The 19,004-nt window shown below is 38.7% G+C and overlaps 1 protein-coding gene across 3 annotated transcripts in view; it reads left to right on the forward strand.

Annotated features, from left to right (window-relative positions):
* The window catches only part of CDC20B (cell division cycle 20B), a 65,706-nt gene that overhangs the window by 33,865 nt on the left and 12,837 nt on the right, over positions 1-19,004 (forward strand). For all 3 annotated transcript variants that reach the window (XM_006149005.2, XM_006149006.2, XM_006149007.2), the window contains exons 6-9: positions 2,585-2,701; positions 8,557-8,750; positions 14,383-14,477; positions 15,726-15,951. In XM_006149005.2, the coding sequence (XP_006149067.1) occupies positions 2,585-2,701; positions 8,557-8,750; positions 14,383-14,477; positions 15,726-15,951 (632 nt within the window). The remainder of the gene's footprint in view (positions 1-2,584; positions 2,702-8,556; positions 8,751-14,382; positions 14,478-15,725; positions 15,952-19,004) is intronic.

Genomic DNA, 19,004 nt, shown 5'->3' on the forward strand with positions numbered 1-19,004 from the left:
TCTTGTCTGTTTTTTTGCTGTTGGTATTGTTTCCCTCTCTCTGCTTCTTTTTCTGCACACTCCTCGACCCTCTGATTGAACTTCCAAGTTTGGGAAGAAACCGACCATCCACCAGATGACTAGAAATCGCTGCAGGACCACAAGAAATATGGGGAAGCAGGAAAATACCTCTCCCACAAGGGAAAAGGATAGCTCCTCTTTATCCACACACAGTTCAATGGAAATCATGGAAATGTCTGATAAAGAATTCAGAACATTCATAATGGCAAAGCTAACAGAGATGGAAGAGAAGAGAGACAAGGAACTGCTGAAGAGGAAGGAGAAAGGAGTTGAAGAGTTCCAGGAGGTGAGGAAATTCATGCTAGATCTAAAAGAGGAATTTCACACTTTACAAAAGAATCAGATGGAACTGTTAGAGATGAAGGCTATAATACAAGAAGTCAAAATCTCCCTTGAAAGTATTAAAAGCAGACTAGATCATACAGAAAATAGAATCTCTAATGTAGAAGAGAAAATGGTTGGCCTAGAAAAATCCACCGCGAAGACTGAGAAAATGGCCCAAAAATTTGAGAATAATATGCGAGAAGTACTAGATACCATCAAACGTCCAAACATCCGGATAATAGGCATCCCAGAAGGTGAAGAGACTCATAAGGGCATTGATAATCTATTCCATGAAATCTTACAAGAAAATTTTCCAAACCTGGAGAGGCACTCAAAGATTCAGACCCAAGAAATACAGAGGACCCCAAATAGAATCAACCCAAGAAGATCTTCTCCAAGACACGTTATAGCCAGATTGACCAAAACCACAGACAAAGACAAGATACTAAGACTGGCAAGAGAAAAAAGGCAAGTTACCTACAAAGGGTATCCCATCAGACTAACGGCAGACCTCTCATCGGAAACAATGAGAGCGAGGAGAGAATGGGAAAATGTATTCAAAGTATTAAGGGAAAAGCAATTTCAACCGAGAATTCTGTACCCAGCAAGGTTATCGTTCATTTGGGAAGAAAAGACACGAACTTTCCCAGATAAACAAAACCTGAAAGAATTTACCAGCACCAGACCGGATCTCCAAGAAGTTCTTAAGGGAGTGCTATGTCAGTAAAATTAAATGCAGACACACAGAAATAAGAGTTCAGAAACTAAGAAAATGGGCAACTTAATTGTAGGGCCAAAAGCTGGAGTTGAGTATTACATCCCAGATTTCAATCTGGAACATCGAACCTCAACAGATACAGAAGAAAGATTAAGTACATGAGACTGAACTGATGAAACAGTATTCTACGACTTGACTAAAATATTGCTGCTTTTCTTCTAAGCTTTGTTGTCTGGTTTTAAGGACTTTTGTCCTGTCTTCAGCTATCAATAGATTCATGTTCCGACTATTTGAACAGAATACTAACCTGTTTCTAGGCTTTAAGTTTCAAAGAAATATCCTTACCAGTTCAAAACTGCTTTTCTTGAAACCATCGGCTGATCTTGCTATTGAAAGTAGTTAGATTACTTATGATATTGTGTGATCAACGAAATGTTGGGGGAAAAGGAATTGAAGACAACTGTAGACAGCAGAGATAGTGTAATAAGAGAGTGGAATAGGGCAGAGGGCTAGACATGGGGTAAAAAACATATATATGAACGTAGAAATGGAATATTATGGATGATAACATGCATTATTAAGCCACTATATAGTATATTCTAGATGGGAAACCACATTTAGAATGTTGTGATGATGCTCAGGGAATGAATGTAAATTAATAAAAAAAAATTTTTTCAGAAGAAAAAAAAAAAGGCATTAGAAATACCTATTTGATGACTGCAGTTAAGCTATATAGCCCTAGTTAGGTGCTACTTTATAGTATGTTCATTCTATTCACTGAGGTTTATGCCTAAAGTCAGTCTTGTGTTCATGGATATGTACATATCAGCTGTGCTTGCTATTGAAAATATTTAGATTTATTAAGATATTTAGTGAAACAATAAAATGGGGGAGGCATAGAAAGCAACAATAGATACCAGACACAGTGTGGGAGGAGGGTGGGAGATGGCAGAGGGTGAGATAGGGAATCAAGGATGGGAAAAAAGGCAAAATATAAAGAAAACAAGAAATGGAAAATGATTTGTTGACAATAACACATATGTTGATGTGCTTGATTGAGCCAATATACAGTGTATTCTCAATGGAAAAATCTCATTTTGTATGCTATAATGATGTACAGTGAATGAATGTAAATAAAGAAAAAAATGTATTAAAAAAAAAAATCTCAAATGACAGAATCAACATTCGAAGCATGCTATAGTATCACTGTGAACTCCCCACAAGACCTGTCTTCCACATTTAGGTCTGACACTCGTGCTTTATATAAGAGAGTGACACTGAGTAATTTTTTAAGTATTTTTGTTTAAATTAATACTGAAGTCCTCTTTTGTTTTCTTTCTGCCCCTGCTCTTTGTATTATAGTTTTATCATGACAACCACTTAATTTTTCTTTTTCACTTAATGTGATCCCTTAATACCTTCAATGATGGTTATGATATTTTTAGGCCCACAGACATGTGTAGCAGTGTTTGTTTCTTGTAGGCTGCGGAGATAAAGCCAGAGATGGAACTTTCTATCTTAAAAGATTCAGTGATAGAAACTATTCCACACTCCAACCAGAGGTGAAGATTCATCTCACCGGCCTTCGAAATGACTACTGTAAGTTATTGTTTAGATTATGAATTGAAAAGTTGAAATGATAAAATGTATCTGGTGCCAAGGTATAACCATGAGATTTGATTCTGAAAGAACCAGCTTGTCTTTGTGCCCCAAGTCCAAATGACGTGCTGTCCAAATATGGTGAATGTAGTTGGGTTTCCTTGTGCAGCTTTCATATTCAGGAATGGATATTAGTGTTGGTGAAGCATGAGAAATACACGTTTTGTGTTTCAGTATTAGAATGAATGAACTAATGATGTATACTTTAAACATGGGTAAATCTAATCAGCCAAACGACTACACTGGGTCAGTTAGTTATGTGCCCAGTTTGTAATCTAGTTAGGAAGACAGAACTCACCCCTACGGAACTGACATCAACATGCCAATGTAGAATGTAAATAAATGAGGTACGGGGTATATGGAACTATAAAGATTATAAGTAGCTCGGTGAATTCTGGAGTTGTCTACAAAGACTTTGTGGAGATATTCAGACTTAAGCTGTATCTTGAAAGATGAGTAGGACTTAGAAGTGTGTAGGGGAGAAGAGGGAGTATTTTTGGTATTAAACATGAGTAAAAGTAGATATTGGTAATTAATAATAATTAATGGCAACGAAAATTATATATTGGAGACTGGTGAATAGGAGGTTGGATTCAGGTTTAGAGAATCTCCAAAGTCAAGCATAGAAAGTTATTTGTGTTTTGGGAATTGTCGACGAAGAGAATAGCAAAGGGAAATCCATTGCAGAGTATGCAGAATGAGTTTTGTAGGAGAGAGCTACTGGAGTAAGAGCTTATTGTCCCTTCGTGAGGAAAAATATCTAGGTAGATAAATTTAAAATTATTCCAAGTTTTTGAAGCAGAAGAGTGGTGTCACTGGTTAGAAAGTTGACAGGCGAGGTGGTTTGGGAGGGAAGACTGTTCTTGGACTATTACATTAGAGGAGACAGTGAGACATCGAAGAGCTTTGGCAGATGATTAGAAATGAAGTTGAGAGTTGAAAGAGAGGTTTTGACCATAATCATCCAACCTATATGCTAGTCCATATACGTTGGACTAGCATATATGTTGCATATAGGTTGGATGATTATGGTCAAAGTCAAGAGCCAATGTGAGTTCTCTGGGTGAAATAGAGAGGAGCAAAGGGAAGGGACTTTTACAAAGAGAAATAAGTAAGAAAAAAACCCCCAAATAACTGAAGGAACTAGTTCTCTACCTTTCTATTCCTACAGCTTCTTCTCTGAGAGAATTTATTCTCATGATCAACTAAGGAGAATACGTTTTCAAGAAAAGCTCAACCAACACAAAACATGTGAAAGAGAACCAACTTTTATTTTCACTTTTCTTTTAAGTCATAGCCCCCTTTCCCTTTTCTCCTTGACATCGAAACTTGTCAATATAGGTTTATACTCACAGTTTCCTACTTCTCATACTACATTGTCTTAAATCCACTCGGTCAAGATTTAGATCTTACTATTCCATTGAAACTGCTCCTGTGAACAACACCAAAGAACTAATTTTAAATCCAACAGTTACTTCTTCGATCTCATTTACTTAACTCTATCAACCATATTTGAGACAGTTGATTAATCCCTTTTGATATCCCACTCTCTTGGATTGCATCCTAGTTATATATTCACTCTTTTTTGCTGGTTTCTGTTCCTCTTCTGTCTCCCTGCCTTCTAATGAATGTAAGAATACTCAAGGCTCACTTCTGAAACATTATTTCTTTTCTACTTCCTCTGCCTCTGCTGCTGCTTCTTCTCCTTCTCCTTCTTCTTCAGGTTTTGATGTATGGCGTATGTGCTCACTGGAGAGAGACCCAGAGAGAGGGAAAGTGAGAAATGACATCTCTGTGGGGGATGGCTACACCACCATAATTTTTCCTTCACTTTCCTCTTGGGATTTTGGGCACACATGCATACATGCTCAACGTATTTTTCAAGTTGATGTGTCTGGGACCCAAACTTAGCAGTCAGCTGTTCGGGATCCAATGCCTTAACCAACACTCTACCTACTGGCCTCTTTTCTATTTCTGTTCTATTTTGGCTTATGGGCTATCTCTTTCTCTTTATTCCTCTTTTCTTTTTTGATTGCCAAAGAGGTGGGGAGAGAGAACGCTCCAAAGGGGCATGATCATGCTGCAGTTCTCCCTCCATTTCTCCATCCTTTTAGAATTTGGGGCGCACGCGCACACACACACACACACACACACACACACACACATTCTCTCTCTCTCTCTCTCTCTCTCTCTCACACACACACACACACACACACACACACACACACACACGCACAGAGTTTCCTGATGTGTTTTTCAAGTCACTGGAGCTGGGATCCAAACTGTAGTCAGCCATGTGGGATTTGACTTTCAATGTATAGCATTTAACTGCTGCTCTATAGGTTGGTCCCTGACTTTATCTTTTTTTAATTGTGTTTTCAGTTGTTCTAAGAATCACCATTTAATCTAATCTTTCTCAGTCTACTTAAAGTTACTATTGTACACTTCATACAATATATAAAACCCTTGGGATTATACATGGCATCTTCAAAAAGTTAATGGAAAATCATATTATAAAAAAACTATGCATGAATTTTAACTTCTTTTGGGACAAAACTAAACCTTTTTTAAAAAAAAGAGAGAGGATTTATTTATTTATTTATTTATTTATTTATTATTATAGGGTGCATTTGCTTATCAGGGAGACAGAGAGACGGGGGGATGGCCATGTTGCAATCCTTTCCCCTCCATTCTCCTCTTGGGATTTTGAGCACACATGTACACATGCCTGGTGTGAGTTTAAACTGTTGGGTCCAGGACTCAAACCACAGTCAACTATGTGGGAGTCCAGCAATGTAACCATTATGCCTAGGTCATCATGAGGTTTTCAGCTGTTCGTTATGTTTTCCTGTTACCAATGTCCACTAAATTTTAAATTTTATCTTGGACATTGTAGATGTTATGTTGGAGTCACCTGGTTTTTACATATAGATCAGAGATTAGGCTGAGACATGAGTAAATGTTTCAAATTTTAGTTCAGTTCTCAAAGCCTTTGCTAAGCTGATTTGAGTCTTCCCTGTTCTTACATGATTTAGGGGTTAGGCTGACGTGTGTGAGTTCATATACTCACAAAGAATCCCTTTCTCTGGCTCTGTCCTCTCTAATGCTTCTCCTCACATGTTGGCCACTCCAAGTTCCTGTCCCTGGTTCCTCTGGCCAGAAATAAGGTGGGCCTGGCTGCAGATGTTATACCATGGCTAAGGCCTGCCCTTTTTATCACAGCCTTGCCAGGATTTATCATTCTTTCTTTATTAAAAATGATAATTTATTGGAACCAGCAGATAGCATAATGACTACATCACTGGACTCCCATGTAGTCGACCGTGGTTCAAGTCCCGGACCTGGTGGCTTAAACTCACGCCAGGTATGTGTGCATGCGTGCCCAAGATCCCAAGAGGAGAATGGAGGAGAAGGGATTGTGGCGTGGCCATTCCCCCTGGGGGGTGATTTCTCACTTTCTGCCTCTCTGTCTCTCTCTGTCTTTCTGGTGAGTGTATGCACCGTATAGGAAAAACCTCTTCAAAAACAATAATTATTTTTATTTATGATTATTGTTATTATTCTTTAAATTTACTATGGTGGATATGTGCTCATGGAGAGAGAGAGAAAGAGAGAGAGAGAAAGTGAGAAAGCAAGCTATGAGGTCCTGGACTTGAGCCATGGTTGGCCATGGAGTCTATCTAGTGCCTTAACCACCATGCCACCTGTTGACCCAATTCTTTATTTTTAAAATCATACTCATTCTGACTTGGTGGTATCTCATTATGGTTTTGATTTGCATCTCCCTTATGATAAGGGATGCTGAACAGTTTCTCATAGCTTTTTGGCTGTTCATATGTCTTCCTTGGAGAGTTGTCTGTTCAGCTCATTTTCCTAATTTTTAATTGGATTGTTTTTTTGGGGAAGATAAGCTGCTTGAGTTCTTTGTATATTCTGGTTATCAGTCCCTTATCTGAGGTATAGTTTGCAAATATATTCTCCTGTTCTGAGGATGTTTCTTTTGCTGTGCAGAAGCTTTTTAACTTGATATAATCCCACTTGTCTATTTTGGGGATTATTGCCTGTGCTTTGGGGATTTTATTTAAAAAAGTCTTTGGCTACTCCAATGTCTCTAAGAGTTTCTTCTTGTGGTTTCCACCAATAGTTTTATAGTTTGAGGGTATTTTGTTTGTTTGTTCGTTTTTAGAGACTTTTGCCATAAGGTGCAAGAGGGAGGATGGTCATACTGCAGTCTCTTCTCCTCCATTCTCCTCTTTGGATCCTGGGAACCTGGCATAATTTTGAAGCCACTGAGTCTGAGACTTGAACTGTGGTTAGCCATATGGGAGTCCAGCAATGTAATCACTGTGCCATTTGCTGGCCCCATATAGCTTGAAGTTTTATGTTTACGTCTTTGATGCATTTTGAATTGTTTTTGTCAATGGAGAGAGATAGGTTTGGAAAGTTTTCCTAAAGTATTTCATGGAATAGATTTTCTATGTCCTTATTAGATTATTCTTCTTCTGGAATACTAATTATTTGGATATTTTGGTGTTTAATAATATCTAGCATTTACTATATGTTATCTTCATTTTTGGGGGGTTATTTTTTCATTCTTTTTGGTGTTTTTGTCTGTCAGATTTTGTTTTACAGATTGGAGATTTGATCTTCTATGTGGTCTAATCTGCTATTAATACTTTCAAGGGAGGTTTGATTTCTTATAGAAGTTCTGTTTGATTCTTTTTATGGTATCTATCTCCTAATTCAAGTCATAGAAGGCCTTCCTCATCTCCTGGAGTTGGTTGACTATTTTCTTTTTTATCTCATTTAGTTTTGTCACTCTGAATCTTCCAAATTCTTTTTCTGACATTTCTGTCAGTTCTATTGTGTTGTCTGTGTTTGATGAGGAATTGTTGCTCCTTTAGAAGTTCCTTTGTTGTTTCATATTTCTTGTGCCTCTGTGCTGGCTTTTAGTCATCTGATGAAGTACATGTTTCTTTCTACTGTTTTAAGTAGGTTCTGTAGTGAAAAAAAAAAACAAAAACTTCTTTTTCTCAAGTGTGTTTTTTGTAGAGGGCTGTGTATTCCATCAGAGTAGGATGTATCTATCCAGATTCAGATGCTTGGTTCCTCTAACAACCTTTCAGGATGAGATGCACCTGGGAATGGGTTGGGACTATGTAACTAATGAAAGAAGCAGAAGTCGTGCACTGCACACAGCATGGCATGCAGTCTGGTGAACTGTGAAATCTGAAATGTTGAGGAGCAGGGGTGCGCCTGTGAAAGAATTTCGAGCTGCTCTCTGTCAGCAACTGGCTCCTTTGGGCTTTCCTGGGCTAGTTGGTGGGATTTGAAAGGCAACGGTGGGTGCAGGACAGGCAAAGAATCCAAAAACAGACACCAAGAGGGCAGAGTAACACTGGCAGAAAAATTCCCAGTTCCTCTCCATCAGTAGCTGGCTCCTTTGGTTCTCCTGGAACTTGAAAGCACATGCTTTAATTTTCAGTAACCTGTAGATGAAATCCATGTGTACTAAATTATGGTACATGAATCTTCTAAGTTCTTTAAATCCCTAAATAAGTAGTATATTTGAACATAAGTGATAAGACTTATTACTTTTGAAACTGTGAGTCTTGACATTAAATTCTATTCCAGTTTTCATTTTTGAACTCTAATGACCTGTTTGGATCTGTGACTCTACCTTCCAACTGACCACTGGATGGTAGAATCTTTTCCCCCTACCTATAAAGTTGTTGATTTGCAACTGTTTTTATTTGACTGTATGAGGATTGTAATTCAAAGTACTTTTCTTATAGATCTGAATATCCTAGACTGGAATTTTCAAAATCTTGTTGCTATAGCCCTTGGATCTTCTGTGTACATATGGAATGAGATGCACAATGGGATTGAAAACATAGACTTAAGTGTCTCTTGTAATTATATATCTTCTGTGGCCTGGATAAAGGAAGGAACCTGCCTGGCAGTTGGCACCAGCGAGGGAGAAGTGCAAGTACTGGACAGTATTTCCACCCCCACCTCCCCATAATGTTTGCTGTGAAATTATTAGAAAACTGAAATGAACTTTCTTTTCTTTTTCTTTTCCTTCCTTCCCTCCTTCCTTCCTTTCTCTTTCTCTCTTTTTTTTCTTTCTTTCTCTTCTTCCTTCCTTTCATCTTTTCTCTTCCTTTTTCTTTTTTCTTTCCTCGTTCTTCCTTCCTTTTTTCTTTCTTCCTCTCTCTCTCTCTCTTTCTCTCTCTCTCTCTCCCTCCCTCCCTCCCTCTGTCTCCTTATTTTGCTGTAGGATACCTGTGCTTGCTGGAAAGAGAGAGAGAAAGAGAGAGGGGAAGTAAGAAAGCACTCCCCCAGGAGGTATGGCCAGGCCATGATCCATTCTCTATTTTCCTTTGGGGATTTTGGGCACACATCTACATGTGCCTGGTGTGTTTTTCAGGCCACCTGGTCTGGGGTTCAAACTGCACAGTTGGCCATGTGGGTTCCTGCTTCTTTAACCACCACACCACCAGCTGTCTCTAGAACTGACTTTTCATAACAGGTTATTATAAAAGAGAAACTAGGTGTGATACTTGAATCTATGGGGAGTGAGAGGGCATACCATGCTGTTTTTTGTTCCTCCCTCTCCAAATGGCATTAAAAAAATGCCCCCAAATTTGTTTTTCTGACATTAACACAAGAACTTTTCCTCTTTTTACATTTAATTTTTAAAAATTGTGTAAAATACATATAAATTCACCATTTTTACATGTACAGTTTATTGGCATTGAGTACATTCATATTTTGGATAATCGAGTCCTCTTTTGTTTAGTGCTAGTATATGGATGAATTTCCTAGGACTGTCATAAAAAATTACCACAAACTTGTCTATGAGTAAATGTTGGCAGCATGAAGACAGGGAAGGAGGAATTTAGTAGACTGTAATGTATTTTTTTTTTTTTTGAGAGATTTTCACTGTAGGGCGCGTGCGCTCGCCAGACAGACAGAAGAGACATAGAGACAGAAAGCGAGAAATCACCCCCCCAGGGGGGATGGTCACGCCGCAATCCCTTCTCCTCCATTCTCCTCTCGGGATCTTGGGCACGCATGCACACGCGCCCGGCGTGAGTTTTAAGCCACCGGGTCCGGGACACGAACCACAGTCGACTACGTGGGAGTCCAGCGACATAGCCATCACGCCAACTGCTGGTTCCCTAGACTGTAATATTTTTATACTGTATATAAATTCACATAATATCACTTAGATTGTGATAAGTTAAAGTTGTTTACTAAAAAACCCTAAAGCATTTAATGAAATACCATAACAAAACATTATAACCAACAAGCTAAATAAACTGAAACTGAATAGCATTTAGTGAGGACTTAAGAACATTCTGCTTAGTTTTCTCCACAGGCTTTCTTTCTACCACAGGTGTTTAAAATATATTTTCTCTAAAATAAAGGTGGCTGATAGGACTCCCAGCTTTGTACAGAGGAGGATAGAGGTTTTTGCCACAAAGTGCGTGTGCTTGCCAGAGATAGAGAGAGAGGGAGACAGAGACAGAGGCAGTAAGAAGGAAAATGAGAACTCCCCCCCACCATGGGGAATGGCCATGCCACAATCCCTTTTCTTCCATTCACTTGGGATCTTGGGCATGCATGCATGTGCACCTGGTGTGAGTTTCAAGCTTCCAGGGTTTGGGACTCAAACCATGGTTGGCTAGGTGGGAGTCCAATGATGTAACCACTACACCATCTGCTGGTCCCAGTTCTCCTTTCTCATTTGAGACCATGATTAGGAATAGAGTTACATCAAATGAATAAATTATTATTATTATTTTTTCCTGACAGGCTCTTAGAGGTAGGGATATATTAGTTTTCACAAATCTATCTGATTTTTTATGCTTACTATTATTATTATTGTTATTTTAAAGTATTTTTAAAAATTATTTTATTTAACTTTATCTATACATTTATTTATTTATTTTAATTTAATCAGAGAGGAATAGAGTGAGAATGAGAGAGAAAGTGAGAAAGCAAGCCGCCAGGTCCAGGACTTGAACAGTGGTCGGCCATGTGGGAGTCCAGTACCCCAACCACCATGTCACCTGCTGGCCCTTGTTATTTTAAAGTTTATTTATATATAGAGAGTCATCCCTATTGGAGTTTTCATGCTGCGTTCTACCCTCAGCTTTAGCCAGCCTGGATCACAGGCACACGAATGCCTGGAGTGTACAGGGAGGCCTTGAGATGCAAACCCAACACTTTCTCATATGGATCTAGCACGTGGACCCACAGAGCATTGTGTTACTGCCATGCCACTCTCTGGCCACTTACTATTGTTTATTAACAATAATTAAATGGTATTGCCCAGGGGTTAGATGATTTAGGAGAACCTCAGATGGCTGTCTCTGTGTTCTCATCTCTGCAATAGCATTGGACACTCTGAAGGTTAGGTCCTTACGAAAGTTGTCAGTCTTTCTTTCTTTTTTTAAAGGAATATAAAACTACTTATTGACCACTGTTCACTGGTATTTACAATAAAGTAAGCAATGTGCAATTGGGTAACATTCTGGTTACTACAGAGTTATTGATTTTCCTCCCTTCTGCTGACCCAGTAACCAGTACTGCATGAGGCCTACATGAAAGAAATGAGTTGGTGTTAGGAAAAGAAACATGCACAGTAGTTTAGATCACAAATTTGTTCACTCATTTATGCCAGCAAGTCCTGAACTGCTAACATCTTTAACCATCTGATTAGGTTTCCACGAACCAAATCTTACACCTTTCATGAATAATGACCTTTTAGTCAATAAAGCATAAGGATTTCAACTTTTTGTAAAGGAAAAGTTCACTAGAGGATTCAAATGCCCACTTAACTAAGTCTTTCTTAACTAAACACTGGGATTTGTCTGTTTTTGTCATCTGGGAGGGGAGCTTGTTGGTAACAGTACAATTTCCCCTTTCAGGAATTCTGCAAATAAACTTGAATTTATATGACTATGGAAAGATAAAAATTCTGATATGGTTGCTTTTAAGTTATCCAATTTAGAACGTCCAATTACAAAATCATTATTTAGTTTGAAAGGTTATGGCTTCAGGAAAACTTTCAATTTAATTTGGAGCAACTTATTTCTTATTCTGAGGTTGCTCAGAATGATGGTATCTCAGACACATGAGCTGATACAGTTTTTGTTTTGGTGAAGTTTTCAAAAACATTTACATATTATTTTATGTATACACACAGAGAGACAAGACAAAAAACCCAGACTGGTATTGAGGCATATGAGTTAAACACAAATTCTTCCTGAGTAATAACAATGAAATATTTCCCCAACATTTAGAAAACCTGTTCCCAAAGGCAGAGGATAAAATATCATGGTATGAAATGTTATTTTCTGATAAGGAAGCAATTATAAAAAGTAACCAATTTTATTGGGATGTAACCCCCCTTACTTCCCCCAATACTACTTTCAAAATGTAGTTATTTCTCGGGAACCAGCAGTTAGCGTAATGGCTATGTCGCTGGACTCCCACATAGTCGACCGCGGTTCGCGTCCCGGACCCGGTGGCTTAGAACTCACGCCGGGCACGTGTGCATGCGTGCCCAAGATCCCGAGAGGAGAATGGAGGAGAAGGGATTGCGGCGTGACCATTCCCCCTGGGGGGTGATTTCTCGCTTTCTGTCTCTATGTCTCTCTCTGTCTGGCGAGCGCACGCGCCCTATAGCAAAAATCTCTCCAAAAAAAAAAATGTAGTTATTTCTCCATACTAGTAATCAAAATCCAAGACCCGGTGTGTGTGTGTTTGCTCAATGCAGACAAGTATTGAGCTTCATCTTCTGGACAAGAATGCCAAGTTAGTCTCTCTTCATAAAAAGCAATTACATTTGCTTCTGTTGCCAGTACCAAGTCTGAATCTTTCTATCTCATGAGAAGTATCCACTCTCCACTGCTGTCTGTGGCACCAATTATTCGTGCAGGATCCGGACCTCTGGCAAAGCCTCTTGGTTTATCAGCAGCATCTCTTTTCTTTGATTTGCTATCGTCACATTCACTGTCAGATAAGGATTTTCTCTTTGTACCATCTTCTTTACCAGCATTTTGAGAATTAAGAAATGCTTCGATTAACGCTGGACAATCTAAATTTTGTTCTTGTTCCCAAGTATTCTCAGCATCTGTAAATCCCTTCCACTTCAGGAAATATTCCACCTTCCCATTCACTAGGCGTCAGTCCAGTACTTTTTCCACCACAAATTCTTTGGACTCTGCTTCTTTAACTTTTATACTCTTTCCGTTTTTGTTCTTACCCATTTTTTTTGCAATGTAGTTTTTTTTTTTTAAACAATTATTTTATTTAACTTTATTTTTTTACTCATTTAAATTTTATCAGAGAGAGACAGAGGGAGAGAGAGAGGGAGAGAGAGAGAAAGAGAGAGGAGGAAAGCAAACCACCAGGTCTGGGGTTCAAACTGGGGTTTGTCATGTGGGAGTTTACCGCCCTTAACCACCATGCCACCTGCCAACCACCCACAATATAGTTTAATTGGAGGCCATTTTTAGCTGCAGACTCTAAGAGTTCACCTTTCCGAGCTGAGCTGCTCCAGGTCGTGGGTGTAATGGGTCTCTGGCCCTACATGCCTCAAGCTCCAGCCACTTCCGAGGGGGAGGGACAAAGTTGTCATTCTTCATGTGTGTGGAATACCATCTGTAGCTGGCAGGAAAGGAATCTCTTAGCAGTAAATGGAACTTCTGACTCTAGCAAGTGCCCAGGCACCCAGATTTTATTAATATATTTGTTGGTAACTGTAGGTAAAAATTCCAGGTTTGGAATTCCCATGCTTTAGAAGGCACTAGAAATGTCATGATTCAACCTGTGGCTGCACGTTGAATTCGCTTGGGGAGCTTAAAAATAAATGTCATATCCCCAGTTAAACTGGAATTGTCACTAGTATCCACAGTGTTTTAGACCCCTCAGGTGATCTTCATATGCAGAGCTATGACTGGTGGTTAGTGTAAAAGATGGCTGAGTTTCCACTTAGCACAGAGACTAACAGTAATTGGCTATTAAGCCTTGGAGAAGGCAGGGGTTGTGAAATGCTGCATGGATATATACAATTTATGTGGGGGTACATCTGTATAGCTTTATAAGTGATGTTAAAGCAGTCTTAAAAATCAAGTAGAACATCAAAGGAACTATATCATAATGCAAAGAAGTTATAACATGAGAAAATACTGAATCTAGGATACGCTCTGCCTCCTATACATCCAGGTCTTTCACACAAGCTCTCTGAGCTCTGGTTCCCTTCGCTTTAAATTGAGGTTAATAACATCTATCTTAAAGGGCCTTGAGAGGATTACATATTTTTAGGATCATGCATTAGAAGGATTACATTGGAAAGGGACTTGTGAACTTTTATTGTGCCGTCAAGATGTTAGGATATTATTGTATTAGATTGTACTAGCAATAAATAAACATGAGTCAATATTTATATATGATAATAGAGAGAGAAATATGATTTTGTCATTATATTTCATATTAGAATGAGGAAAGTAGTTATAAATCATTGACAGTAACTAATAAAAATAATCATTGTTGAATGAAAAAAAAAAGAAATGCCAATGCTACGTAACTGTTTTTCTTCTTTTCAGTTATGGGATGTGGTAGCTAAAAAGCGGCTGAGAAATATGCTTGGTCATCTGTCGGTAGTTGGGGCTCTGAGCTGGAATCACTGTATCCTCAGCAGGTAAGACGCATCTTACTGCAGTCAGTTATGCTTACGTCACTGATTGAGTGTGAGAACTGCAACTCTGTATTTAAAACCAAACCCAACATTGAAAGAAGAAAAAGACAATAGATTAATATCACACCCTTTCAGGTGTTCAGATTCTCGGGGGATAGAAGTGTTCTAGAGGCCACTCCTTAGTTAATTAGTTGCAATTTACCTGTTAGAGAAAAGAAATCATCAATTTCTATGTCTAACATTATACAGTAACCATATACTGAAACTATTTCATTGAGATAATATAAAATATTCTGAAAAAAAATTTTTTTAAACTTTGTTTATTTATTTTAATTTGACCAGAGAGGGACAGAGAGAGAGAGAGCAAGAGTGAGAGAGAGAGGGAGGGAGGGAGGGAGGGAGAGAGAGAGAGAGAGAGAGAGAGGGAGGGAGAGGGAGAGAGAGGGAGAGAGAGAGAAAGTGAAAAAGCAAGCTACCAGGTCCAGGACTCAAACTGCGGTTGACCATGTGGGAGTCCAGTGCCCTTAACCACCATGCCACCTTCTGGCCCCCAGAAAAGTACTGTTTTCTAGGTCCAGTATGTACATGTCCAATACCTGAGAAAATATGATTGTCTTCTAAATTTATCTTTCCCATGGCTGCATCATATAAAGCCATTTGAGACATCTATTAAACAATACTTTTTTGACTCCAGATTTGAAATTTGAATCTGTGGGTCATTGGAAAAGTCATGACGCATTTTTGTATAGAAAAACAGAAAAATATGTCATGATTTTTTCTGACAACCCAAAGTCTCACTTGTGGAAAAATAGCTCCAGCAGAATATTCCATCCCTAACAACTTAAGGAATTCCCATCTGTCTCTGAATCTGTCTACAAGAATCTTTTAGTAGTTTTACTTTGACCTATGCTTTCTCCATTTTTTTTCTTTTGAGAGAGATTTTTGCTGTAGGGCATGTGCACTCGCTGGAGAGACGGAGAGATAAAAAGTGAGAAATCATCTCCCCCCTTCCAGGAAGGATGGCTATGCCACAATCTCTTCTCCTTTTGGGATCTTGCTCACACCCGCACACACACTAGGTGTGAGTTTAAGCTGCCAGGTCCGAGACTCAAGTCACGGTTGACTATGTGGGAGTCCAGTGACATAACCAATACGCCATCTGTTTGTGCCCCTCCATATTTTCAAATACTTATGTGGCAATGGGACTTAATTTCTCTGTCATGTGAACCTGCCTTTCTACCTCCTGTGTAGTGGGTCCCGACTGGGGCGTGTTCATCATCACGATGTTCGAGTAGCTCAGCATCACATTGGGTCCCTTCACCATAAGCAAGCTGTGTGTGCTCTGAAGTGGTCACCAGACGGCAGGCTGCTTTCCAGTGGCTGTAGTGACGGACTGCTGACAATATGGCCCCATGATCTGGGTGCCAGTGCACAGGGCCAGCCACTGCAAGTCATAACCCAGTCTACAGCAGTCAAGGTAAGAAATCCAACAGCTTTCTAGGTTTCTTTTTCCTCAGAGACCATTGGGTATAACTACGAAATGATAACCACTAAGCCAATATTGTGTGAGTTTTTTGTTTGTTTGTTTGTTTGAATTTGTTTTCGGTTTGTCATCAAGCCCCTAAAAGACAACCATATATATAAATTTTCCATGAGTCAGATTTGGGGTTGTAAGTGACTGAAACCAAAGTTAAGCTTAAGTGAAAAGGTAAATTTATTTTTTCATATAACGGTGAAGTCCTGTATACATTCAGTTTGTTCAAACATTGGCTGAATTTAGCACCTTGAATGAGTCATCTGAACCCTGCCTTTTTGGCGTTTGGTTCTGCTTCTCTCTGTTTAGTTTCATTCTTCCTTCAGACTCCTTTGTGGGCAAGATGGCTCTTGGCAGCTTCAGTTTCAGATTCCCCCAGATGGTGTTAGATAAGAAGGCATCTTTTGGGACCAGCAGATGGAGTAGTGGTTATGTCCCTAGACTTCCACATGACTGAATGTGGTTTGAGTCCTGGACCTAGTGGCTTGAAAATCACATTGGGTCTGTGTGCATGTGTGCCCAAGTGTGCATGCATGCCCAAGACCCTGGGAGAAGAATGAAGAAGAAGGGATTGTGTCATGGCCATCCCCCCCCACCCCACTGGGGGTGACTTCTCACTTTCCCTCCCACTGCATCTGTCTCTTTCTCTCTCTAGTGAGTACACGCGTCCTCAGGCAAAAACCTCTAAAAAAAAAAGAAAGAAAAAAGAAAGAATACCTCTTTTCTTATAATGCTGGTGGAAAAGTGCCAGGAAGAACTCTATCTGCCTTTGGTGACATCCTCATCTCTCAGTTGATAATTGTGGCCAGAGAGATGCGCACAACGATAGACCAGGGTCATGAGCTCATAGCTGAGAAAGATCGGTTGCCAGGAGGAGTAGGAAGGGTGCTGTAGAGTCAAAGCAAAACTCCACTATGCTCTGCATAATTGTTTCTTATGTATTTAAATATTTTATTTTTAGTAAAAATTTATACATCCCATCTTGGAGGGATATATAAATTTATAGATGTGAGTCTCAACTTCAACATCATTCCAGAATATTTTTCATTCACAGAGAGAAGACATGATTTAACTACTAAACAAATTTATTAGAACGAGATCTTAAAAGTTATCATAGGCTTTCTTAATGTAAGGTGAAATATACAATGACCTCAACTACTGGTATAGTGCTCTAACTGGGGTTTCTAATATCTACAGGGCATTGAGAGTGATTTTTAAAAATTAATTACTCAAAATAAATATAGGAAAAATGTATGTAAAATATTTTGCCTACTATCGAAATATAAAAATGGAAGCAAAACAAAAAGCAGATGAAAAACCCAAGCCAAAAAAACCAATTATCTTCTTGGATGCTTTGTGGTTGAAATACAATGGCATGAACTACTAAATCAAAGCCCTCTTCACTAAGACAGTCTCCAAAAACCCAAACAAGTCAAGCTTCTTGGTGGCTGATACTTGGGCAATCACAAGAATAGTCACTTGTTTTGGTATTGTCCTATTTGCCACTAACTAACTAAAAGGTATAGCTGGAGTGAATTTTCAGAAGACAGTATCTGTGTGATTCGTCTTGTGATATAGCTTTTAGTTTTGCCAAAACAGCTTGCTTTACAGGTGTAGCAAAACATTTAACAGACACAAGAATATAAAGTTCTTTGTTGAAAATGATGTAGATAGTGGAATCCCTGATTTGACAATCACATATTGCATGCATGCTTTGAAAAACCATATTATATACCATAAAGATTTATGCCAATTATGGGACAAGCAGTTGGCATAATGGCTATGTCACTGAACCCCCATGTAGTCAACCATGGTTTAAGTCCTGGACCCAGTGGCTTAAACTCATACTGGGCACGTGTGCGTGTGTGCTCAAGATCCAGAGAGGAGAATGGAGGAGAAGGGATTGTGGTGTGGCCATCCCCCACGCCCGGGGAGTGATTTCTCCCTTCCTGTCTGTCTCTCTCTTTCTGGTGAGTGCATTCGCCCTATAGCAAAAACCTCTCCCCCCCCCAAAAAAAATTATGCTGATTAAATGTAAATAAGGAAAAAATATAAAAATAGTTGGAAGTAGGATATAGAAGACAATGATTAGTAGTACGTAGAAAATACTAATATCCACTATATGGTAAAATTTGGGTTCCTACGTTCAGAGGAATTTAATAATTTCCTGTAAAATTTTATGTTTCCTAAAATAGTCTTTTTCCATCCAGTCAAGGGTGTAGCTTATGTTATTTGAAAAAGACAATAAAAGCAGGTAATTGTGAATACATATAATAATGCATACCATAAGTATTTTATTTCAACTGAAAGGCATTTTATTCTCCATATTCATTAAATTATATACTCATTCACAATATAAGGCCTGGCCTTTACTTTGAATGTAGGTTGGCTGATTAGAATTCCTCATTGTCTTTCTTCCTTTTTGTTTAGTATTTTCTTTTTTTTAGATTTATTTTTCTTTCTTTCCTTCTTCTTCTTTTTTTATATTTAATCACTGTATATCTTTACAGCATACAAAATTAATTTTCTCAGCATGAATACACTATATATTAGTCTAATCAAAGGTATTAGCAAGTAATTTTCCATTTTTGTGTCCCTTAAATGCTTTGCTTTTTTCCCCCTTGATTCTCTCACTCTCACCTTTCTATCCCTCTACCCTCCACCCCTCCATCCCTCATTGCCCACTGTCCTTACGCACTACTTTTGATTTTTTAAAAGTAATTATTTATTTTATTATTATGATTATTATTATGATTATTATTTAACTTGACCAGAGAACAACAGAGAGAGAAAGAAAGAAAATGAGAAAGCAAGCCACCAAGTCTGGGATTTGAACTGTGGTTGGTCATGTGGGAGTCCAGTGCCATTAACCACCATGCCACCTGCTGGCCTCCACTTGTCCATTTTTAATTTAAAAAAATATTTTTTTGGGTGTTTATGCTGAGTTGATTGAGTTCATTATATATGCTTGATATTAATACAAGTGATTTATTTTG

The sequence above is a fragment of the Tupaia chinensis genome, unplaced genomic scaffold, assembly GCF_000334495.1.
Source record: "Tupaia chinensis unplaced genomic scaffold, TupChi_1.0 Scaffold000251_1, whole genome shotgun sequence".
NCBI lineage: Eukaryota > Metazoa > Chordata > Mammalia > Scandentia > Tupaiidae > Tupaia > Tupaia belangeri.